At 38.0% G+C, this 25190-nt stretch overlaps 1 protein-coding gene across 1 annotated transcript in view; it reads left to right on the top strand.

The window, feature by feature from the left end:
* Positions 1-2529: 2529 nt before the first annotated feature.
* The window catches only part of IMPG1 (interphotoreceptor matrix proteoglycan 1), a 47611-nt gene continuing 24950 nt past the window's right edge, over positions 2530-25190 (top strand). Inside the window, exons 1-9 of the mRNA XM_074150914.1 lie at positions 2530-2596; positions 11836-12069; positions 15361-15527; positions 15741-15769; positions 18471-18538; positions 19421-19512; positions 21152-21298; positions 22652-22710; positions 24342-24362. Of these exons, the coding sequence (XP_074007015.1) occupies positions 2530-2596; positions 11836-12069; positions 15361-15527; positions 15741-15769; positions 18471-18538; positions 19421-19512; positions 21152-21298; positions 22652-22710; positions 24342-24362 (884 nt within the window). The remainder of the gene's footprint in view (positions 2597-11835; positions 12070-15360; positions 15528-15740; positions 15770-18470; positions 18539-19420; positions 19513-21151; positions 21299-22651; positions 22711-24341; positions 24363-25190) is intronic.

Genomic DNA, 25190 nt, shown 5'->3' with positions numbered 1-25190 from the left:
TTCAGTAGAATTTTTTCAATCGCCTCTTTAACAATATATAATTATTGTTGACAGCAAACCAACTAGAAGAAGCCCTTTTAGATTAATTAACAGTGACCTATAATTAAGCACTACAGTACTTAGAGATGGAGTGGTCCCTAGATAATATTGCTTTAGCTTTAATGAGTGTTTATCATTCTTGTTTGCTTCCACTGTGGCAGTTATCAAGGTTAGTTACAAAATTTCTTAATTAAATGGAAATACATAGCAGGCACTGCCTTAACAGAAAACAGCTTGAAATATTCATGATTTAAGCTTCATCTCAAAGTATGCAGGCCTCTGCCCTACAAATTTTTAGTCCCGGTTTACCTATGGGGTTCGATATTTTCCTTACGTCATAACTTGACACTAAATAACACTGTGGTGTGTTCTAGGATTGTTCCTGTTCCTTTATCTCGGAAAGATAAGAGTATGCTTTATTAAATGTTTGTCTCCTTCAACATGTGAAGGGCTTAAAAATAAGTTTTTAAATGAAAGCTTTGATAAAGGATTTCTGATTCCTGGCTCAGGCTTCACCAACAAATCTCTGCATAGTAATTAAGTAAATCTCTTTATTGCACATTTTCAAAATTTAGTCTGATGCTTAAATTAGATTCCCAATGGAATTAAAGAATCACATTCCTACCGAATTCCATAGGGAGTTTGCTGTCTAGGGTGCTCTGAGGAAATAACCTGTGGCTTTCACCAATCCTGCACTGTCAGATGTCAGCAGAAACAGTGGATTCCACCACACCCTCAGAAAAACTTCCTTCACTTCCAATTGTTGCAGATTAAGATAACATATTGCAGGAACTTCATACTTCAATTATAACATGCTTATAGATGCTGGCTAAAGCTTACCTGGTTCATAGAGGTAGTACTTATATGACTACACTCTATACCATACGATTATGATATATAAAAATACATAAAGACAAATATTGTTACTGCTAAAGAACATTCCTTATGTAACACTACAATTTTCTCCACTAGAAACCCTGATCATCTCCACTGTTCCCTTGCATTGTGCTGCTGGCAAGGTCTTCTTAATTTATATTTTTAGAACAATAAAACAATGTGCATGAACTAATATACATAAAGCATTAAAATGAGCACTGAAAATCAGAAAAAATGTGAAAAATCAGAAAGATTGTGAAAATAAATGAACAAAAGCAGATCTTTTTTGGTCCCAACCTAGCAGTTTTACTAGCTGAGTAGTTACAATTAGGGAATCTCAGGAAGGGAGGGAGGTTACAATTGTTTAAATCCTAAGCAAAAATAGAATACTGATTGGGTTCAAGCAAAGGCTGTTCTTAAAGTAACTTGTACTTACAGTGCTAGAAAACAAGATTCTCGCTGCCAGTCTAGATAATTCCTATGTTAAAGCACAGTCACACAAAAGAAGTCTAAGGGGGACAGACCATTACAAGTGCCCATCTGGTAGCTTTTTTAGGTGTAACGCAACACTAAAAAACATTCTGGAAAATAAAAAGTAAGTATGGAACAATTACACATGTTGAATATGTAACCAGAAGAGTTATTTGGGAAACTGGAACAGAGCTGTTTGAAAAGTGTAATCACTCACTGCCGATTCTTGGCCTGGTTATAGCTATGTGCTTGGAACAGCATTTCCCACCACTGTTTCTTGTTCTTCCTCTGTGCGGCACCTTCCCTCCCCCACTGCCAGCCTGGCATCAGATTGTGCCAGCCCCGAACGCTGCTGCAATTTGCTGCTGAGTCACACCATTCCACCGCTGTCACCAAACATCATCATCACTGCTCCGACAGGGATATCGCAGCAGCAACCTCTTGGTATGAGAAGGGAGAGGGGCTTCCAAGACCTACGCAGTGGAAAAGCTGCGTATAGAAGGTTCTTTCAGGAAAAGCTGTCTCCCTCTGCAAAGGGAGTTCCCTGGGGTTTATGATCCTTGGTTTGGAAATAGCACAGTTAATTTTCCCCATGATTTTGCCTCTGCTCACATGCCATACCTCCGGAATGCCCGAAGGATCAATGTTCGAAGGCGACGGGCACTAGAAGAGACTTCCGTTGTTTATCATGGTGCTACTGAAGTCTTCTGGGGTTGACAGATGCTGCTCCATAAGGTTAATAAGATGAAGAAAGCTCTTCCAGCTGGACCGTAAGAGGGATTATGTCTGAGCAGCAGATAAACAGATTATTCCAGAAACAGACACTGCTTTTTTTTAAAAACTTCGTCACTCTTGTCTTACCGCTCCAGTCCCCCGGGCTAGAAGTGTGTGCGTTGGAGGGGTCTGTCCAGCTCTTGCATTCTGGCACCTGTAGCAATCTTCTCCTAGTTGCAATTCAATGCAGTCCAAGGCTGGAAACACCTGAAAAATAATAATTAAAAAAAAAAATTAAAAAAAAAAAAAAAGAGGGAAGACGCTTGGAAATTTTAGTTCTTTAAGAGAAAAAAAAATCTTCTACTTCAGCTAAATATTATTATTTCCTGCATGATTGTTCTCGAAAACTGTGAATGATCAATAGACAGCATGCATTTGAAAACTGGATTAATATTTTTGATCATTTGCCTTGCTCTCCAAGTTCAGGGAAGCAGAGGTAAGTTCATATATAAAAGGTTATACTAATTTACATTGCCTAAGTTGAAAAAAAAAAATTGAAATATCAGGATATTTTTATGTTACAGTATACTTTCTTTGGAATTTGGTGTTTTGACAATTCAGCTAGAGACGGTAAAGTTACTGACACTGATGTAAAGTTGGAAAAGGAAATGTTGAGATTTCTTCTGACTTTACAATCTCTGTAAGAGATGCCATTTAGTTTTGATTTACCTGCCTATGTTTTGTTATGAAAAAATATAATTTCTAAAACAATAATATGGAAGTGGCAAAATAGCTGAAAGAAAATCTAAGTGCTGTTAAAGATGGTCTGCTGTCCCTGAAATGACAAGAAAGGAGTGAAGTGTATCTTTGCATTTATGAGCCATTGTCAGAAACAACTTCAAAAACTTTTAAATATGCACATTCTGGAGGAATAAACCATACATGAATGTATGCCAAAAAAACCCAATACTAGTCAGGATTACTGTAAGAATGACTGCAAAATTGTTTGCAAGAAACCAACAGGTAACTATTGCACCTTTTAAAAAGTTCACAGGAATTTTAATGTTTCTTTAACAACAAAAAAGAAAAGATGGTGACGTGACTTTTCCCTGTTCAGTTCAATATTCAATAGATTTAGAGCATTGGGCAATGTTTAATTTTGGGGAAGGTTTCTTACTAACTTTTCCATCTGTGCTTTGATATTTATATAATGGAATTAAAAGCCAACATTACAACTGCTTTATGCTTGCTCAAGTGAATGACCTCCTATTTTGTGTCAATCTCAGGCATGTTAATTAAATGCAAAGAATTTGTAAAAAGATAAAAGAAAAGTCTCTTCAATGGTATTTCAATATTTGTTAAAAAGAGGGAGTGAAATATAGTCTGCTGTCACTACTTGGAAAGTTTTATTTACAATTCACATTTTTTTATCTTGCGTTTCTTTGCACAGATTTTCTTTAAAAAATAAAGATCACAGTTCTTGTATCTCACTGAAATGATATAAATCTTCTTTAGTGGACAATTACAGTACTGAAGAAATCTTGGCACAGTAGTAGCATATTAGTTAACATTAGATTTCTATTCTGTTGCTCTAACTTTTTAATTCCATGTAAATAATATCATTTAATCATTAATGTTATTTTAGAAACACGGCCAAAAAAAGAGAAAATGAGCAATAGTTCATGTCTGGCAAGAGGAAAAGGCATGTCAAAATGCACTGCTTTTGCATTTAAGTTGCATATTCTATGATGGAAAGGGATTGAATGAATTCCAGGTAATTCTTGCACGCTGATGGTATCGTTACAGTCCATATTTATAGTTAGGAACTGAGAAAGCTACAATGTAAAAAGTTGGGTCATATAGTTTCACCCATTCCAAATTGTGATTGTATGTTTCAATACATTTCCCATAAAAGGCTTTGGCAAAGGTCTGGGACAATATGTTGACAGAGAGGAATAGAGAACTGTGTATTATCTCCCTACGAGATGTATCAGAAGACTTGGTGCATAGAATGTTTATCAACACTCAGGAAGCAACAATGAATAGTAAACATAGCATCTTGCTTATACAGCAGTCTTGGAATTGTCTCTTTTTTGATGGCTTTCAGGGGAAAAAAATATTTTTTCTATACACGCATGCAAGAGATAATTGGAAAAATGCCTTCCCACTAGTTTTATTAAGTACATGTGGTATGCGCAAATGCATAAGTTACTTTTTATTGTCATTAGTCATGCCATATATAATATTTAAAAATTATGTTATCTCAAATATATGTACACAATTCTCAAAAGACTTAATGCTTGTGTTAAGAAATTGCTTTTCCAGAACAGGGATGCTTCCAGAACTGTTATTTTATGACTTAGTACTAGGATCAGACACTTAAGGAAAATATTTTGAAACGTACACTGAAAAGTATTTCAGTAGTCTGAATATTTATATTCATCACTCATTAGTGATCCTAACATAGATAATTTGAGGGTTTTTGGACTACTGAAGTACATATCAACTAGCAAATAAGAGACAAAATATAAAATACTCCCATCTTAAGAGAAAAAACACAGAACTAATAATCTCTCGATACTTATAGAGTTAATCAGTTGATTTTTTTTTCCCCTTGTGAGACTATTCTGAATTCAAATGTTTGTTTTACGCACATCTATATTTCAGGGTTAACAAAAAAGGGGTTTGCTCAGAAATGTCTTTTGGTCCTTCTTTCCCCTCCTTATTTTAGGACACAAAAAGTCATTTTCCCAGCCATTTAGGAGGTTGCCCAGGAGCACCTCCAATTCCACAGTAATCAACGTGGAAACTGTAGGGAGCAGCATAAAGATTTAGAGATCGAGTGTTTATCTTTGGCCATGACTAGTGCCAGAATCCAGGAAATGACCTCAGGACTTAAACTCAGGTCTTTGCCCTGACACAAAGCGTCACTAAGAATGGGAAGGGAAAGTGAGGGGGGTAAATCCTTGCAATAGCAAGAAAGTCTACACAAAAAATATGAGTAATTTTTAACTGTTGAATTGTAATATACTGAAAAACCAATCTAACTGGTAAAATACAGAGGAGCTTTGAATTCCCAAAGCCATACATTGATGCTGGATACATCCGAACACTTGATACTGAGAATGAGAGGGAGACAGAAAGTGTTCAAGGCTGTTTAGTGTTATTTTTTTATTGAGCAAGTAAATATCCTCAGCCATTCTTTAGGACACAAAGGCTTTGTGTGTGCTCTATGAAATCATTTTAATTCATTCTGACTTACCCCTTCCCGCTCGGCTGTTCCGATTCAGCAATAAGTGTTGCAGATCTTCATTACTATAATTGCCCCTGAAAAAAGGGTTAAGCAAATTTGTGCCAAAGGGAAAGGGAAGTCAAAGAACACAAAGCTTCAAAGAAAGAAAGGAAAGAAAAAGGCATCTGCTTTTTGCACTAAAATTATTTTTTACTTTCACACATAAAATAAGGATTACCAAGTTAAAGCTAGATTTCCTGGTTGTGCTTACAAACAAATGAAAAGTGGGGGGGGTTCCCCAAATAAATATAACATTGGATTTTGTGGGTTTTAATCTTAGCTATTTCCTGTCCAAGATCCAAACTTGAATAAAAATACTAAATATTGTCACTGAATCTTAAAGATTAATGCCAGATATAATCACACCCGTACCACAGTGATTAGTGAACTATATATGAATGAACAGTCAGATCTGTGGGATTTTTTTTCTCTGAAAACAACTGTGGACAAGGTGATCATTCTTAATAAAAAAAGGTTTTCTCCTTTTACAGGACATTAATTTACAGGCTACAATAAAGCAACTTTAGTTGGAGCCTTAACCTGCTAGAAATTCAGATTATTGTTTAGTGTTATGGCCAACATTCATCAGATTTAGCAAACGCTGTGTCTTCTTCCCAGAAGGAAAACTATTTTTGCATTCTACTGCATTTTGATGCTTTAAAATATTTCAAATATATGTTTTCCCCTCTGCTTTTGTAACTTTATCTTATTCCCAGTCCCTTTGGGATTAAAATGAGTGTCTTCTACTCATTCTCTATCACACAATTCTTCCATTTTTGTCAGAAATTAGGTGCGCTATCCTGGACATTCCACACGCTGTGCACCTTGCAAGCCCAGCTGTGTTTCTAACAATTTCTTCCCCTTAGGAGCGTGTGAAATTGAAGAAGACACTTCCTAAAAAGAAATTTATCTCTATCTGTCTGCATGTATATACATATATACTGGCACTCAGTCACTGTCAGCTGCTATTTCCTGGACTGACACTGCAGAATAGTAGCATATCTGGAAAAATATAAGACTAACAATCACCTGGGAGTACCCTGATGCCTTCCACAGTGCGTGTTTATATACCCTTGCTTAATTGAAGCACGCCTTATTATGTGCGAACATACCGCCAGTTTTAACCTTACAATATACCTGTCTGACAGAGTAACACCATCATCCTCGATTCCCAAAAGCACGAGGACCTGAGATGTGACATAGAAGCTGAAGCCCTGGCCTGTAAGAGACATTGCAGGCATAAAGGGGGACAACATCAGGGTTTAACACACTGATTCTCAGAGCAACTGCCTTGTCACATAGATGTCTGCAAACCAATAGGACACAGGCTTATAGCTATGTAGCTAACTGTATTCAGGCCACCACGCTTATCTTTTCAGCGGTGAGGTTCTACTGGGTTTTAAATTTCTACTTTGGAACAGGGCCAGAATTACCTTCCTATCAGATTTATTTCCATGTATGTTCTGGGGTGTACAACTGGAATGTATGACATAAGGATTCATGGGAGCCTTGCCTTAAATTTGAGTACTATGTTAACAGTAACAAATTTCTTTATCTTCCATAAGTGTTCAAAGGAGCATCATCACACATCCCTACCAAGAAGAATAATTTATGAAAACCCAGCAGTTCCCTAAATTCTCAAGAAGGAAAATCCCTTGGTACAGACCTAACTGAAAACAAGACTATAGTCAGGAGAGAAGCTATAGGCCCCCTTTGCCACAATTAGATACCCAGGCCTCATTCCACTGGTAATTTTACTATTTAGTGACATTTAAGAATGGCATTCACACAAGCCAACATACCGAACAGGAAATATCAAGCCCATCATTGTCAATTTTTAAGAATTAAAATTAATTACTATTAATATAAATGCCTTAGTCCTCTTCTTCTCTTTTAGGAACGTAGGTCTTCTCCTCTGGTCAGTGTACATCTTCTTCTGAAGCTAAGCATCAATGTCAACTCCTTATCTTTTAGCAAAACATCCCCTCAGTAGTGGATACTGCCCTCTTCCCCAGCAGTGCTAAGTGCACTGAACCTGGATAAGTGAGATCCAAAGTGAGTTCTCTCCTGTGCCTCAGCTACTCCAGTTAGCTCCCAGATAAATCATGGAATCATAGTATGGTTTTAGTTGGAAGGGACCTTAAAAATCAACTAGTTCCAACCCCCTGCCATGGGCAGGGACACCTCCCACCACACCAGGTTGCTCAAAGACCCATCCAGCCTGGCCTTGAACCCCTCCAGGGATGGGGCAGCCACAGCTTCTCTGGGCAACCTGGGCCAGGCTCTCACCACCCTCACAGCAAAGAATTTCTTCCCCAGATCTCATCTCAATCTCCCCTCTTTCAGTTTAAAACCATTCCCCCTCATCCTATGGCTCCACTCCCTGATCAAGAGTCCCTCCCCATCTCTCCTGGAGCCCCTTTAGGGACTGGAAGGGGCTCTAAGGTCTCCCCGGAGCCTTCTCTTCTCCAGGCTGAACCCCCCCAACTCTCGCAGCCTGTCCTCACAGCAGAGGGGCTCCAGCCCTCACAGCATCTCCGTTGCCTCCCCTTGCCCCTCTCCAACAACTCCATGTCCTTATGTTGGGGGCCCAAGACACAGTACCCATGAGAGCAGAGGGGCAGAATCACCTCTCTCACCCTGCTGGCGAAAAAATACAAAACCACACCAAAACTGGTGTTTTGGGAGGCCTCCCAAAACTGATACTATTAACAGTTAGAAAAGAATAAAGCTGTATAGAAAAGAAACCACTATAATTACACAAAAAAAGTTATGAATACCAGCTTCTTGCTCCTGTGTTTATGAAAGCAAATAAAAGAAAATCCCACTGATCAATCATCTGAATGGCTTTAAACTCTTTTATTCTAGAACCTAGTAATGTAGTTTTCCTTTTTCATCATGTAGATTATTAAGAACACATTGGAACACTCACTTTGAAATCTGTTTCGCCTGCTTTGTTTCTTTAGTGAGGGTATAAATTTGATAATGTCTCAAGAGACACAGGGGCAACACCTGGCCTTATTCTGAGGACTTCAGTTTTTTAATTTCAGAAATTAATACTGTTTATCTGCCTGAAAACAAAACCTGAAGAACAGTACCATGAGCTTGAGAGACCCGTATGGATGTCAACGCACTTTTGATTAGGTCCCATAAAAATAAGATTGCTATATCATATTTTGAAAATGTTTTGTTATATTTCTCTAAGTTCAGGACTAGAGATCAGGAGCTCCAAATTTTAATAATGGATGACAGTGACTCTCTAAATTACCATGGTAATACTACCTCAACTTTTTTCCTCAAATGTCACCTGGAAAATGAGGACAATGGTGCAGATTCTTTCACGTGAGAATAAGGAAAGAGAGTAAGAGCTTTGTTTAAGGCACCCTGGAGATTAAGCTAATGGACAGTAAAAAGTTACCAGACTTGGACAGTTATCTGCCCTTCTGCCCTAGAACCATCAAAGAAACTATAAATCTTAGACATACCTTTTAAAGGTAAAACACAGAATGGGAACAAAAAAAAAAAAATTACAAAAATGTCTTCTTTATAGAATGGTAAAACAAACCAGTATTATTGGGAGTTCTTTTTTTTTTACATGATCAAATTATGTAACCTGTAAAATTTGCACCACTCCAATTTATTTGATTATGTTGCATGGTAAAAAGAAAATGAATCAGCTAACGTATATGGGCTCAAGTTCATAATAGCACAGGTCTTTTTAGATTTTTTTTCAACCCAGGAAACAGAAAGCCAAGCATCTAAAAAGTTTTAGATGGAGGGATATTATAGTAAAGCACATGGCTGAGCCATCTTAGGTTAAAATTTCTCAGTTCAAAATTTCCACAGACACAGAGGAAAGCACAGGTCTGAAGAATTATAAACAAATAATGTTTGTTCCAAAAGACAGGTTTTCTTCCATTCATATTCCGTAAATATTAGGAAATAAGTATTGGACAATTGTGCAGAAAGGGGTTGATGCTTCTTTCAATTCAAATTTTGCTTAAATTTAATAAAAAAGTCAAAAGTCATTTCAAGAACTGATAATAATAAAAGTTACTCTAATAAGGGAAATTTACTAATCTATCACAGTTAATATAGCTTGTAAAACTGGCTGCTTTCCAGAAAGATTTTTGGTATTTTCTTCCAGATCATTTCAGGGGTCTGCCCTGAGGTTTCAATGGAGTTGGATGTTTTGCTCTGGCCCCATGTATCATTCAAGTAATTATGTGTCTCACCTGATCCGGTGTTTGGCCACTCGTGGCTTCTGATGGACCCAGAGCCATGTTTTCACAGGGGAAATTCCTTTTACGCAGTTTATGGTTCATGATGTGACATAACTGCAGAAAAATTACTTCCATTTCATTTAATAACAAACACTATATGACTGCATCATTGTTTTAAATTCTCTTGCAACAATTAGACAGTTCTAGACCTACAGGTTGCTGCTTTACATAGCAATAACAATCACCTCCTGCCCTCATTGCCTAACTTCCTGCCTTTCATACAATATTCATCATAATCAGTCAACCAGACAACTGTTTTCCATATCACAGTTCTGCCTCCCTCATAATATATATGTCATTATTAGGATTTCTACGCAGTAAGCATTGGATGTTTGTTCTGAAGGTAAACATATATATATATGTATATATAGACATATATACACACACATATATAAGTATACTGGCATATATATGGTAGAACTTTTCCCATTCTTCATTTCAAGTACAATTATTTTTGTAACCGTACTTTTAAATTATTTTTCTCTTAACATTTATCTGCCCGCTTTTCTTTAAGCATTTAATTAATACAGTTCCAAATTATCAGGACAATGTGTTTTTACCTTCCTTATTTTCTTTTGATTTGCTTAAGAACACGATAATTAGTTTGCTATATGCAACATGACATTTCTTCTTTCACCAGTAAGCTGATAATTTTTTACTTTTTTTTTTATAGTATTACTCTCACTAAACTTGTTCCATTTGAACCCTATTATTTCCTCTTATTCTTTTACAAGTTTTTAAACCATTCTTCAAAGCAATTTTTTCAGTCAATTCCTCAGCATTCAGGCACACATATACCATGTCTTTCTTACATTTTCTCCCTTAAAGTTTGCCAGTTATCTAGAAATTTTGCACTTCTCTTTCAAAATGTCTTTTATTCTGTTTACACTTTAATTTTCATCTGCAATGACTATCAAATATATGAAAGTGGAACCAAAAAAAGGTATTTCCAAATTAACTTTGACATCTTTATTAATAATGTATGCAAAATTTTGGAAGATAATCTAAAAGACACTAATTGCTCCTGTCACATGAACCTGCAAAATGCTATAATTCAGATAATTTAAATGCAAGCCTTATATGTTATTTTTATCATTAAGTTTTTACATTAAATTTAGCTGCTATGTCATGTAATGCTGCATCACAAATACCTAAGAAGTGGAACCAAATGAGTCCTGAATTTTTGTGTGCCTTTTAAGATGGGGGTTCCTATGCTTGAGGCTATTTTGACACCCTAGAAACGTTTTGATTTTTCATTAGTGAATAGCTCCACAAGTAAAGCTTAGATCTTCAGTTCCCACTCACCGATTCCACTTGTTGCTACTGTAGCTGTTCCACTTTGCCAGGAATAGTTAAAGATTGATTGAGATACAGTGCCAAAGCATCCACAACTCCTGACATCCGGTGGCAAAGAATACATAATTACAGTCTGTTCTGATTAACACTTCTGTTTATATGAAGGAAGGATAGAGGAATGCACTGGGGAGCAAACAAGGGAGACTGGAAACTGCTCTTTCTTTCCCCAAAGGCAATCAAACTCCTGTTCAGCTTTTGAAAGAAAGAGTTTCAGGGTCCAGTCCTTGGGAGGGGTTCAAGACTATGAACCTGATGTGAAGGGAGATGTGCCTTGAAGCCCAAAGGAAAAATAAGAATATCTAGAAAGGGTACAGATTTGAGGTACAACTATTTTTGACGTTATTTATGTGCTAGCACAGACACCTTTTTACACTGTAATTGTTACAGATATGCTTCACTTTCCCCAAGCTCCAGACCGTCATTTATCACTACTGTAAATTTCCCTTCGAGGTGATGTGCTCTCAAATGAGATGCTGTAGCACAAAGTTAACGCACTGAAGTGTCCTTTGTGGATCTAACCCAAAGTCACTTTTGAAAACAAGATTTAGGGCTTCTGAAACTTTTACCCTGTGTGCCCCTGAGGTCACGTGTTGACATGTAAGAAAATTAGTGACCAGGTCTCTTGAGCCCCAGTTCTCCCGTGTGATCACAGGATGTTTCTCCTCAGCAGGGTATTGACACCAATATTATGTAACAAAAAGAGCTCTCAGGTTTGTGCCCGTTTTCCAGATGTGACCTTACATCTGATACCTCCTGCCCATGTAACATACGTTTATGTACATGCTTACTTTGTGTCTTTTCCAGAAATTCCTAATAAAATAAACCGTGGTGAAGCCAAACATCTTGCAGATGCCTCAGGGTCAGACAAAACAGAAAGAACAACAAAGAGGTCCAGAGTATCAACCATAAGGCGGATATTTGATATGTCAAAACACCGAATAAAGAGGTCATCCTTCTTCTCAACTGGTGTGAAAGTTTGCCCACAAGAATCAGTGAAGCAGATTTTAGCCAGTCATCAAGCTTACTATAGATTAAGAGGTAAGATGATGATTACAACACGTACTTCCTCCCTTAAAGTATTTCTTTTAATTGAAGAAACACAGTAGTTTTCCAGAATCTCGTTCTTTAGCCCCAGGCAGCGTATGTGATACTGTCTTTATGCCTTATTTTCACACAGATAATCAAACGTTAGATGTACATTAGCATGGTTTAAGACAGACCGTTACCAGAACAGTATAAAACAACGTACTCAAAAGATTAATGAACTCGGTGTAATTGCATAGTGTTCTAGCATGGCAGAACGTGAAAACCTAATTATGCTTGCACTACCTTGTAAAGAGGTACCACCTCTCTCTAAAGTGCAGCGGGTACCATCATTGCTACTCAGAATTAATCCCACCTGTTCAAGATAAGTAATGAAACTATTAATCAGTCACTGTACAAATGCATTGGTGTATCAGTAGTTATATTAAGTCTGTGGCAGCATTTGTACGCTACAAATACTTACCTAACTGCCAACAGCTCGTGAAAAGACCTTAGTCTTATTTTTAAAAAGTCTGTAATATTTTTTTCTGCCCTTTCCCAATTAATTCGTTCCCTCCCCAGCCCTTTCTTTTCCTCCCTTGATGGTAGAGAGCCTATGGAGTTATCACTCCAATTTTTGGTTCCTAGCAAGTACGATGCAAATAGCCCTCTGGATTTTTTCTTTTTTTTTTTTTAATATTTCCTCTCTTCCTCCTTCGCCCTCTCCCAGCTTTTCATTCTGTGGATATTCCAATTTGTATTAAAAAAAAAAAAAAAGATCATATTTTTGTGCTGCAGGTAGATGGTCCAAAGCTAATTCTAAAACCTAGTCAGCACTTATGGGATGCAAGTATCTAAGGCAACATCTACTCTCTAAATTAATTTTGCTTGTCTGTTTGTCCTCGATATTGATCTCCAACCATTCACATACATGTATATAACTTTGTTGCTCCTTAACTCTCTTTCAGGGAACCAGGTAGTTCCCTCTGAAATTAAACCTGGATGTAGAGCTGCAAAAATTTGACTCCAGCAATTCGCTTGCTCTAGGCAGCATGGGCAGACTGCACCAATGTCTGCAGCCATTCCTATGGATACAAACATATTTAACATTCACTGGGGGACTGAACTCCAACCTAATGGGCATTAGACAGAATTCTGAAACATGTTAAAGAGGCTGGTCCAAAAAGCCTTTCTTAAAAACTAATTAATCCTAAAGGTCCCTAAAACTCACTGGTCGTGTCCCTGATTGGGATAAAAACAAGCTACCCTGGGACAGGCAGGTATCATCGACCGGAACTCAAAGAGCTGCAACTACAACCGCCTTTTACTACCACCTTTTTGGGGAGCAGCTCACCAGTTTGGAGTGGGGCATAGGGCTTTGTAAGTCTTATAGTGCAAGCAGGTTTTAAACTTACAGCTCCTCTTTCCCGGCAGTGTCCTACACTCACAAAATTCTCCGAGTAGGTATCATCCAGTTCTTCAACTGAAGCTGGAGTATTCCAAAATAGTAAGCAAGAGAACAAATGACTGCAGCTGAATAATTTGTACACTCATTAAGAAAAAGGCGGTTTTGCTCCCTTGAATAGTTGCACATTTTCCATTGCAATGTCCTTGGTTAGAACCTCAAAAAATCTTTCTGTCAGGGAAAGATCATAACCCAAGACCTCTGCCCTCCCAGCTGAGCAAGCTAATTTACCTGATGAAAGTGAGAAATGGGGGGGGGGAAAGGTAGAAGTGCAAACGTGATGATGCAAGCATTATCCCTGAAGCCTTTGCAAAAACGTAATCTGGTAGCCACACTGGAATGGCAGTATTTCAACTCTGAAATAACACACCATAGCTTAAGTCAGTCCCTCATTTGGGGCAAACTGGGAGCAAGCATGGAATTAGCTACGCCACCCCGTCAGCTGGCCACGTGTCATGTTTATCTAAACCCTGATAACTGGGTTACTTTTCATCAGACACTATATCTTTATTCAGCACTTACTGCTCAGAAAGACAGATACCACAGAGTTGTGAGAAAAAGATGACAGAAAGCAGCCTTAACTGCTAGCTCCTAATAAATAAACCTCTTCCAAAGACATCCTGTTCCTTTTTAATAATCTGACCACATCTGCTCCACATGCAGCTGCTCTGCTGGGAGGGCAGGTTGTTCCCGAGGTATTACTGATGTGGCCTAACACAGCTAGGTGAGTACATCCAGCAAGTTTAGAGAGTACCTAGAGAAACCGATGGCACTCATTCCAGAGACACCGTTATTTTAGATAAGGCAGATAATTATCTCACCCTAAGTCAAAGAAGTATCAAGTACTGAAAATAAATGTCCTGCCTCACAGTAATGAACTATGCAAAGTAAAGTGCTAAAGGCAACAGCTTTTAAATTGCTTGCAAGTTTTTGTTAAAATGGCTTTTCTAATATGTTTGCAAATCCCCTTCTCTAAAAACATTAAGCTTTAAACAACAAGAAGTGTCTTCCTTCATCTTGAGTGAGTGTATGCTATATTTTCACAAAGCCAAAAATATAGCTGGCTTTGTTGACTCTACCAAAACCAGAGGAATCAACAAGTACAGACAGAGGCAGTCACCCAGAAATCATAGAATCATATACTGAGTCATTACCTATACTGAGTCATTCAAATTTTCCAGAGGTGTTTAAAGAAACACAAAAGCAGGTTCCTGCTGCAGAACGTCATTTTGAAAAGACTAATCACATGGAAATTTTGGGATATAATCAAAACTATATTTTTGGAATATAATCAAACCATTTTAGCCTGCTGCATTTAAAAATATTTTTTCCCATTAAAATGTTTTGTTATATGTGTGGGGAATGTCAAAATCTTAAATAGGTTCTGTTTAGCTTGTTCTATGTATAGTTAACCATACTAATGTACAAAACCTTTGTGTACAGTTAAAATGATAATTACTCAAGCATGATGACTGCTAGATTTTTTTTTTTCTCTACCTCCCTGCTTGCTCTCACTGGAACATCCAGTATGTACCTTTGTATGTATGTACCTTTGAGGTGAAGGAAGTGTGTTTTGTGTTTGCTCCTTATTCAAATTAATCTCTCTTTAAAATGAGGTAAATTAGCAATCCTTAACCCAAAGAGGGTTAATCCTTCAGCATAAAGGCAAATGACTGTCAACTGAAAAATACCTAAAAGACCTAAATATCTTAAAATACCTAGAAGCTGGATTTGTTTACTGAGTACAGTAAAATGTATAAATCCCAAATCACTTCAAAAAGGCTTTCAAGATTACTTTTTGGTACAAAGCATCCATCCCCATCCCCTCTCTTCTTACGCAGTCTGCCAGGAAGCTGTGTGGGAAGCCTTTCGGATTTTTCTGGATCGGATTCCTGATACTTCTGAATATCAGAACTGGGTTACTGCCTGCCAGAGGGAAACCTTCTGCATATTCGACATTGGCAAAAACTTCAGCAATTCTCAGGAGCACCTGGAAATAATCCAACGGGTAAGGATTACGGACATTTGTTTAGAAACTGGGGGAGACTTCCCAGTGCCTCCCCATCTGTTTGTATAATGGCAAAGTATTGCTCAGGAAGAGGAGGGGGCATGTGTTAGGAGGAAAACATAAAAGTACAGTAAACGAAAGAGCTAACAGGCTTCTGCTCAATGGTTGGATACACCCACTAGTAAAACGCTGTTTTTCTTAATCTTTTTGCAGCGAGTAAAACATAGAACCTTCCAGGAAAGGTAAGTAGCACAAGTAGAACCTTGCCACTTGATGTTAACTGCCTTTTTTTGAAAAAAAATAAAATGTGTAGATGTGTGTGGATGTGAACAGATATACGGATAGCTCTGTGGCGTATTTGGTGTGTGCTGTGAGAGATGTGTATACTGTATGTATCATAGTACACAGTAATCAGATCATAAATAATTAAGGTGGCCAAATGTCTGAGTTACCTCCTGCTCGCTTTGAGGCACCACAGAATGTCTTTGCAGGCTAATGTGAGCATGAAACCTGACAGAGCCACGGCTTTGTGTTAGACTAGTGTTGACTGGGAGTCCACAATTGCTATGATTCTCAAAAGGAAAGTCAGAGAGCTGAACAAAAGTTTATCTGGCAGAATACGTTGAGCTATAGCATGAAAACTCTATACCTTCACTTTGGCTTTCCCCTGCATTTTTACACGTCATGATAGTGTTAACTAATGGGATGCTTTATTCCAGGAACTCTTGGAAAAAAAGTACGCTCCTGGCAATGCTCAGAAGGCTGAGAATGGCAGGATTAAAGTTACTATACCAAACACTGTCTCTCTGCATATAAATACTACAGTACAGCTAGACAAATCATTGTCCTCAGTTTCTCTGATTAATGTATTATTTTTCCTTCAAACTTTCTTAGATTTTCCAGTGTAGCAAATAATCTTTTCCATTCATAAGTTATACTGTCTCATGATCACAAAGGTCTTAGGTATATCTATTCATTATGACACGGGAGCTTTGAGTGTTCCTCTTTCTCAGATATGTATTTTTAATAATGTAGGGCCTAATTAAGCTCCCCTGGAAGTCTAAAGGGAGGTCTTTTCACTCAGTCTAGTGCAAACAGCAGCAGCAAGGCAATAAGTGATGTGACTGTCTCAGAGTTCTTATGCTCTCTGTGAACAGTACAGCTTTCCCTAGACACAGTCCAGAAGGTGAAGTAAATTCTACGAAATTACTCATATTTTAGCTGAAAATACAGCCAGCAATGATTCTGCGTTGTTGGACTTCATCTTTACCACTGTGTGGTTTGGGAAACATTTTGTATGTTCTGTAGATGCCATGTAAAGAGATTGGTCTCCATTAAAGACTCAACACATAATTAGTTAACATTGTGAAAACATTACAAATAATACTTAAGTTCTCACCACACAAGATATCCAGAGGATGTGGTAAATCGGGAGTTGTTCATGTTATTGATTTATGTTATTAAACATCTAGATTGGTCCTGCACAGAAATGCAGCCCAGCCGTCTCTTCTGTCTATGCTACAAGCTTCACGCTGCCTCAGTTAACACCACACTGCACGTTTATGGTGCCTCTAGTTCTGTCACTCCTATCAGTTTTCACAAACACTCCACCTGTGTGCACTGCCTTAATAATAGCTATTTTTATAGAAACTTTGAGGAATGATATCCTTATGTATTTCCACGATTGGGCTTTTTATTTTATGCTGTGGTTTTTTTCCACACACACCCATGTGTGGGTTTTAGAACCCCAAACAACTTAAGTTCTTCACTCCTCAATTTCAGGAACAAAAAATCTCGAAATGTCACTTGGAAGATTCTTATCTGAGAAACTAAATGTTTCCAAATGCCACAAATTAATAAAAAAAAATGTGTTTGGAGCAGAAATTACAGTCTTAATTGCAGGAATCTTTGACACACCTATTAAAAAATGTACTTATATATATGTACTATATACATACCATGTCTGCTTTTCAGGCAAGTTAACAGTCTCAGTGCCAAAAATTTTTCATCAGCACATGACAGTAAAACTTACAACAGAAAATAATACCAACAATACCCAAAAAAAAATCCTGTGATGCAAGGCAGACATCACACATCACATCCACCATATTTTTCTTCAGTTTTCAGCTGTCTGCCATGGGGACCAGGCATTACCCCACCAGTATTACCTCCAGATCCAAGCATAAACATTCCTACAATTCATAATAATCTTGATCCAAGAATCTGATTTGAAGCTATCATTAGTGCTGTAGTGGGAGGTGTCCCTGCCCACGGCAGGGGGGTTGGAACTTGATGATCTTTAAGGTCCCTTCCAACTTTAACCATTCTATGATTAGTGGAAGTGTCTTTATGATATTATAATGCAGGCTGACAACTGAACAGTAAGCCCACCCATCCTCTCCTCACACCAAACCCTGAAACACCCTTGGAACCATGAAATATCCTTTGGCTCTAAAATTAGAAGGCCAAAGCCCTCACTGAACTGTCTTTAAGGTGAGATATAGCAAAGGAAGCGATAGCTGGTTTAGATAATGTATAAGAAGTCTTATTTCCATTTTAGTCAGTGGTCAACCATTCATAGACTTCAAAGAGAGAAAAAGCAGACCCTGTGAGCTGATTTAATCTCTGTGACCCCATCCCTCTGATTGCTCAGAGAAAATCCGTCATGAACCCTCATGAGCAGACTCCTTACAGGACTGCTAGTCCTTGGTGGAGAAATATATTGAAGGACAGAAAATGAAACATACAAACTGTTGAATATAAAAATATGATCTACTGTTCTATTGCCTATTTAACTAGCTTATCAAATATTCCATTAGAAATAACTTCTCTCATTTAAATTACACTTAATATAGGGGTCATTTCTACGTTTTTTTTAACACCTTTGTCATTGCCAGTACAGCATGCTGATCATTAAATTACTCATTTCTATTTGATTGATAGGAAAGATGAAATATCCACAGAGAAAACAGGTGGCAAAAAGCTGGAAGACATTCCTTCCATTTCTACAGGTAAAATCAAATCTGCTTGCTGTGCGTCTGCCCATTAAATAGAATTGCTAAAACCAGTGATTCATAGATCTTAGAAGGCTGTAATTTAATGAATGCAGTAGCATGACAAGTTCAGTGAAGTAAAATGGAATGCTTTAGCAAAATAATCTGTAAGAAGCATTTTTTGATTCCTTTACAGCACGTCTGCTACTCAAATGTAGCATTCCAGGTTTGTTTCACAGTCTTTAAATGAATATGTTTTCCTAGTTTCAGGAGAATAGAGAGTAGAGCTATTTTTGCTTCAGTTATGAAATAACATCTGAAGTGTCAGCTGCTGCATTTCGGTAACTGAAATAAGCAAGCAGATGAAAATGAAGAATGACTTTAGCCAGAAAGTCACAGTGATGCCAAGACATTAATTTGAGCAGATTATTCCAATTAGACCTACCAACAGCGTTGTGTACTACAGTTCTTCAAAATAATGTTAAAAATCCATCCAATGATAAAAATCTGTAAATATGAGCATTTTGATTCATCCTGCACAGAGATTTTTATGAGGGCTAAATATGACGGAATCTTATTCGTATCAGTTTCCAGCTTGGTAATTTTGCCTCCAGCTGGAAAACACTGTCGAAGCCTCTTGTTACTTTAAACTGAGCCCTAAAGAAAGGTGGTGATCACAGAGACAAAGATCTCAATTGCCAAAATCAACCTTAGACATTTGGTGATATGGAATGCAGTATGACAGGAAATGATCAAATATTATTACTTAATTCACACAATTTCTTTGCTGCATAGTCAGTGCCACTTTTGCCAGCGAGCTGACACCTGACCGACATGGAAAGGGGAAGATCTTTTTACATGCAAACCTGTTCTTGCCTGATTTTACTTTAAACCCCCCAGGCTCCCCCGGCACATCCCTCTCTCCATACGCACCGGTACCCAACGGCACACTGCTCAACGAGATTGTTAACGACACGAAGACGCCTGTGAAGGTGAGGGCAGCCTCTTTTCCTATCCCACTTTTTTCACTCACCTCTTCTTTTTCTTTCATACGCAGCAGAAAGTATAAAAATACGGCAACCAACTCTTAGGCAGAGTCTTCATTCTTTTAATGAGGGGCCCATTGCCTATTTTGCACCATTTTGTAACCTTGGTTTTCATCAAATACTGTAAAGATACCTACCTTTGAGCTTTCCACAGCACAGGAGATAGGACTGGACCTTCTTGCCTTTCTCCTGCCAGTCAAACAGGGGATCTCTGCTGATGTCTCCTCAGAGCAGCCATGCAGCATGGCACCGGGGCTACACCCTCCACCACAGGCCACAGGCTACGTCGGAGGGCTGGGGGTGAGCAGAGGGGCTGGTATTTTCTTATTTTCTCTGTCCTGGCTGCTGGGGGTGGCAAGGCAGTGGCCCTGGCCTCAGGGCAGCTGTGGGGAATCTTCTGGAACCTCCCTCAAGGCCTGGCCAGGGCCTCAGGTTCCGCTGCTGAGGGGACCCAGGTGGGAGCCGGCCCCTTGCATTTCCCCTGAGATTTTTTTTCAGTTTCTAAATAGTTTGCCCCTCTAGAGCAGCTCCTCGAAAAGCCTCAAAATAAAAGGATTTTTAATAGCAGTGAAGTGAGCTGCACAGTAAAGGCAAAACGCAGGTAGGGCTAATGCTACTTTATTATGAGGAAAAAAAGAAATGCAAACCTCTGAACATGAAATAGTAACATTGACCACAGGTAGGACACAAACAAGGTTTGAGCGTTTGCTTGTCACTCTCCTTGATGTCACACTCTTTCCTCCAAAGTAGCAAGTAAAGCTGTATGACTTTAATGATGACGGAAATAAGAAGGTAACAGTCTCTGTGCAAGAAATGGGGCTTGATTGTTTTCATCACCTTCATTTACGCATATCAAAGGCAACTTTCAAGTCACAGTAAGAGAAACTTGTTTGCAAAGGCAGAAGAGTTAAGCCAACAGAAGGGGCTAGAAACCCTCACCTTTTGTAGGGTATGGTTCAGAAAGTTATTTTGGGGACAGGCTTGAAAGGAAACCTGAAAGTATTAAATATTGAAATGTGGGGGAAAAAACACTTAGTTTTATTTTTCCCCTTTTTTTCATAGAATCATAGAATGGTTAGAGTTGGAAGGGACCTTAAAGTCCATCCAGTTCCAAACCCCCTGCCATGGGCAGAGACACCTCCCACCAGACCAGGTTGCTCCAAGCCCCATCCAACCTGGCCTTGAACCCCTCCAGGGATGGGGCAGCCACAGCTTCTCTGGGCAACCTGGGCCAGGCTCTCACCACCCTCACAGCAAAGAATTTCTTCCTGAGATCTAATCTAAATCTCCCCTCTTCCAATTTAAAACTGTTACCCCTTGTCCTGTCACTACACTTCCTGACAAAGAGTCCCTCTCCGGCTCTCCTGTAGGCTCCCTTCAGATATTGGAAGGCTGCTATAAGGTCTTCCCGGAGCCTTCTGTTCTCCAGGTTGAACAACTCCAGCTCTGTCAGCCTGTCTTCATAGGAGAGGTGCTCCATCCCTCTGATCATCTTCGTGGCCCTCCGCTGGACCCGTTCCAACAGGTCCATGTCCTTTCTATGTTGAGGAAACATATGTTTTCCCCCTCTCCTCTTCTTTTCCAGGAGCTGGGAACAAATACAGTCCCAGAACTGCCGGTGGAGCAAATGGTAGAGTTCAGTGTCACCCTCACTGATCAGGAGTACACAGCTGAACTCAATGATCCCAACTCCCCGCAGTACCGACAACTCGCTGCCAAATTTCAGCTACAGGTAAGGAGGCTGAGTGAATGCCACAATGTTGGCTTTCTGCGTTGGCTGATATTCATAATATGAAACTACCTTCACTGTGAATCAGAAATAGAATTTACTGCCCTCATTAGAAACAGGTAATTCCTAGCGTCTCAAGACCTTCAGGTTTCCTTTGTGTATATCCAGCATTTCCCCTCGTTGGGGCCATCTGTTCAGCCACCAAGCTAACAAGCCAACATCTTTGTCAGCAGTAGAGCCTCAGATAACTGATGAACAGAGTAACTTTAGGAATATAATTTGGGCTTAATCAGGAATTGATGGACAGTACTTTGTCATTATTTAATTTTTTACAATAAAACTAATGAGAAATGTAATATAAATGTTAAAAGTAATTAGCTATTATTGTCTGAACTATTCTTCAAAGAACTTCCAGTCATTTTGTTATGTATTACCACAGTGTCTGCAAGTACTGGAACATCTGTGGTGTTTTCATATAATTAATAATAGTAACTGAATGTTCAGCTATCAGTTTAATAGATAGCAGTTAATGACTTGAGGTTCCCAAAAGGCTTTCTTCATAAAATTAGCCAAAGCTTCTCATCAGTTTTATGACAATTCCTTAGTGCAAGCTATTTCACTATCCTGGTTCAGTTTCAGTACATAGTAGGTGTACAAAAAATATTCATTTTACTTAGCTGTATGTTGCTGCAATTGGAAAAGACCAAAAGATCAATCAGCTGGATCTCAACACGTTGTTAATTCTTAAGGTGCTGATAAAAACACTTACTCTCCTAAAGTCTGAAAAATGTGTACAGAATTCACCTTTTCTACTCATTGATTATTCTTCATATTGTCTCTTCTGTTCAAAACCATGTAATTGTACAATTGTTTACGTTAGAATTAGAAATATTTGAAGTTATTCTATTTGTACATGACAGTTAAAACTTTAATTTTAAATGTTTTGTCAAATAATCTAAATCCATCTGCATTTGGTTAGTATTTCTAAATAATTAACAATTTACAGTTAAGATTACTTGAATCACAAAATTATTCATGAACCAAAATTGCTAAAAATAAGAAAAACATTTGATTCGTGTTGTTTGACTTCCTCTATCGTGAACTAGATTATTAGATATTACTAAAAAAAGCTGTATTCTGTACTTCATTTTGCCTATTAGGAGGTAATACAGGCAGCATACACAAACCAGATATTGTTTTTAAGTTGAGCAATGATGGTAGCACAAAGAGGGCAGTTGAGACTGTTTCCTAAAGTTCTTTCTGAAATATGAAAGATGTTGTCTAGATAGTCAAACTGTGCTTGCTTTTTAGCAGTAGAACTTACACTGAATTCATAATTTTAATGTTTTTCTGCAGATGCAAAAAATATTTGAGAAACTTCCAGGATTCAAGGAAATACGCGTATTAGGATTTAAGTAAGTAAGAAAAAAGGACTCGTTTCTCCACTGGCTACTAGGATTCTCCTCTTCCTTCTTTCCCTTCACAATGAAAGGAGATATATAATAGCGGGGTGTATATTGCTATAAAAAGAAAATAGATTTTTGGGAACACCACAGAGACCGTAGGGAGGGAAGTGCAAACACATCCCAAGTGAGACTGAGGTTTTTGAATTACCAAGAAGTAGCTTTCATTCCATGAGGGGTGAAATAATCAGTAAATCCTTTGAAATTGTTTGCCTGTAACATTGTATTAAGGAGTTTCTCAAATGACAAGGAAAAGAGTTAGGAGTATGATTACTTAGGTGGGTACTTTTTTTTGTGCATGGATCCTCGGCTTTTCATAGACCTCAGTGAAGTTGCCTTGGCAAGAGAAGGTTGCAGGAGTTCACACGTATCAAACTTTTCCAATAATTGTTTGAATCACCTTGGAAACACCTAAAATGTTTCATTTTTTAGTAAATTTGTATTCTGCCTTGCCATTTACTTTAGTTTTAGCTTCCTTGTATGTTTACTAATTAGTAAACTAATGTTTACTAATACAAGCTCCTGTGTATTTTTTCAATAAACAATCTATAGGGGAAGGGGGACCAAAACCTGATTGTTTGATATGGTTATGCTTCTATAGATAAGAGCACATTATGTAAAGAATCAAGGGAAAAACAAGTTACTAATAGTAAGAAATAACATAAAATTGAAAGGGAATAAAGAGCAGGAAAAAACAACATAAATGCTTGTGTGCTTATGGTACAGCATCAGGAACACTCGGTTGTTCTAGTAATAATACATGTGAAAGAACATTCATATTGCAATGCCATTTTAGACAAGAGCATACTTCTTCCTAGTTTTTCTCTCTGTAAAATTGCTGGGGGAAAGGAGAGAGAAGAGCAAAATAGAGCGAAAATTAGTTGCTTACATTTTGATAACGACAGTAAGAAAAGAAAAACCTGGCTACTGCAGAACAAGCAGAGAAAATCTGTAGTAGCTTCTCAGAGTTACAACTTGCAATAACTAACCTCTTTCAGTGTGACTCCAGGAGATCCGGGATCCATTTCTGTTTAGCATCTTGGTTTTAGGAGCTGATACGAAATTACAATCATCAGTGTGGAAGCCCAGGATTGCTTTTTATCCCCTAGGAATGTAATTAGCTCCTGAGAGTCTCCCAGAGGTAATTAATAGGCCAAGTTACCCCTGTGACTGGGATTTGAGTAGGCACCATGTGTGGTCACAGTAATAGTCGTTAGTGCTGTCACAGATGTTCGTTGCCACCATAAAGATATAGATCAGCAATGACAGTGCTCAAATTGCACCATTCGTAGTGGGAAATAGGAAAGCAGATATTTCAAACTATCAAGGTAAAATAAAATTCCTGTTTCCCCACTCAAAACATGGAGATTTCCAGTGTTTGGAAGGGAAAAAGTGAAATGATGGAGAGTAGGTTGTTATCCTCACACAGAGATAAAAACTATAGATGACACATAGAAGATAAGATAAATTGTTAAAAGATGGTTTTGATGTACGACTGATTGATTTACCGGTATAAATGAATTTTTGTTTTTTCTTTCTTTTGCAATCCTTTATCACACCCTTTCTTCTATGATGAAATGAAGACAGAAGAAAGAGAAAGATGGGTAATTTCTCTGTAATTCATAATTAAGATTAATCATTTTGTAGGCTATTAGATGTAAATAGATACATCAATGAATGTTCTGCAGCTTGGTGTGAATTGATTTGTGTTCTGCCTAAGTGCCAAATCTGTGATAAAAAGCAGCAGGGACAGCTTTTACCTTAATCTGAAAGGTTCGTGTAATCAAATTCTGTAAGGATCTCTCTGAAGGAAACAAAATTGTTTGACCTATGAAGATTCATGTTCACATTTGTAGAAATCTCTCTCAGACATAAACGGAAAGGAGAAAAAAAAAGGGACTCTTCATATTTAAATTTCCATTTTTGATTTTCTGCTTCCTAACTATATTCCCATATACACATTATCTTCAATAGTAATGTAGAATTTGATTTGTTGCCTCCATTATCAGGCCAGATAGAATGGCAAAGAGACCAGTTTCCAGCTTGATAAAATGCAGGGAGCTTTTGACTGGAAATAAAAACAGCTACAGAGTCTTTTGCTGTTGCTTAAAAGTGCTGCTAGGGAACAATTTGTCGAGCAGTTCCCAGAATTTCTCTTTTACTCCTAGTTTAAAAGAAAGAATTGTCTAATGCTTTTCCTGAATTCTTGCAATGTCATATAAATGTAAATACATAGCACATACTGGATAAATGAAATTCCTCTGTCTACAGTTATTTGATATTATAAAAAGCAACATAGTGGAGTACAAATTTTTTACAATGTACTCATTATTTTTCATTTTAATTAGGTGAATTTAGCATTTATCAAAAGTGATGTATGAACAACTGTGAAAATTAGAGACATCTGTTAAACGAGAACATCTAGGGAGAAG

This window comes from Numenius arquata, chromosome 7 (genome assembly GCF_964106895.1).
Source record: "Numenius arquata chromosome 7, bNumArq3.hap1.1, whole genome shotgun sequence".
Taxonomy (NCBI): domain Eukaryota; kingdom Metazoa; phylum Chordata; class Aves; order Charadriiformes; family Scolopacidae; genus Numenius; species Numenius arquata.
Note: the sequence above shows the minus strand (reverse complement) of the source record. Positions and strands in the feature narration are given on the sequence as shown.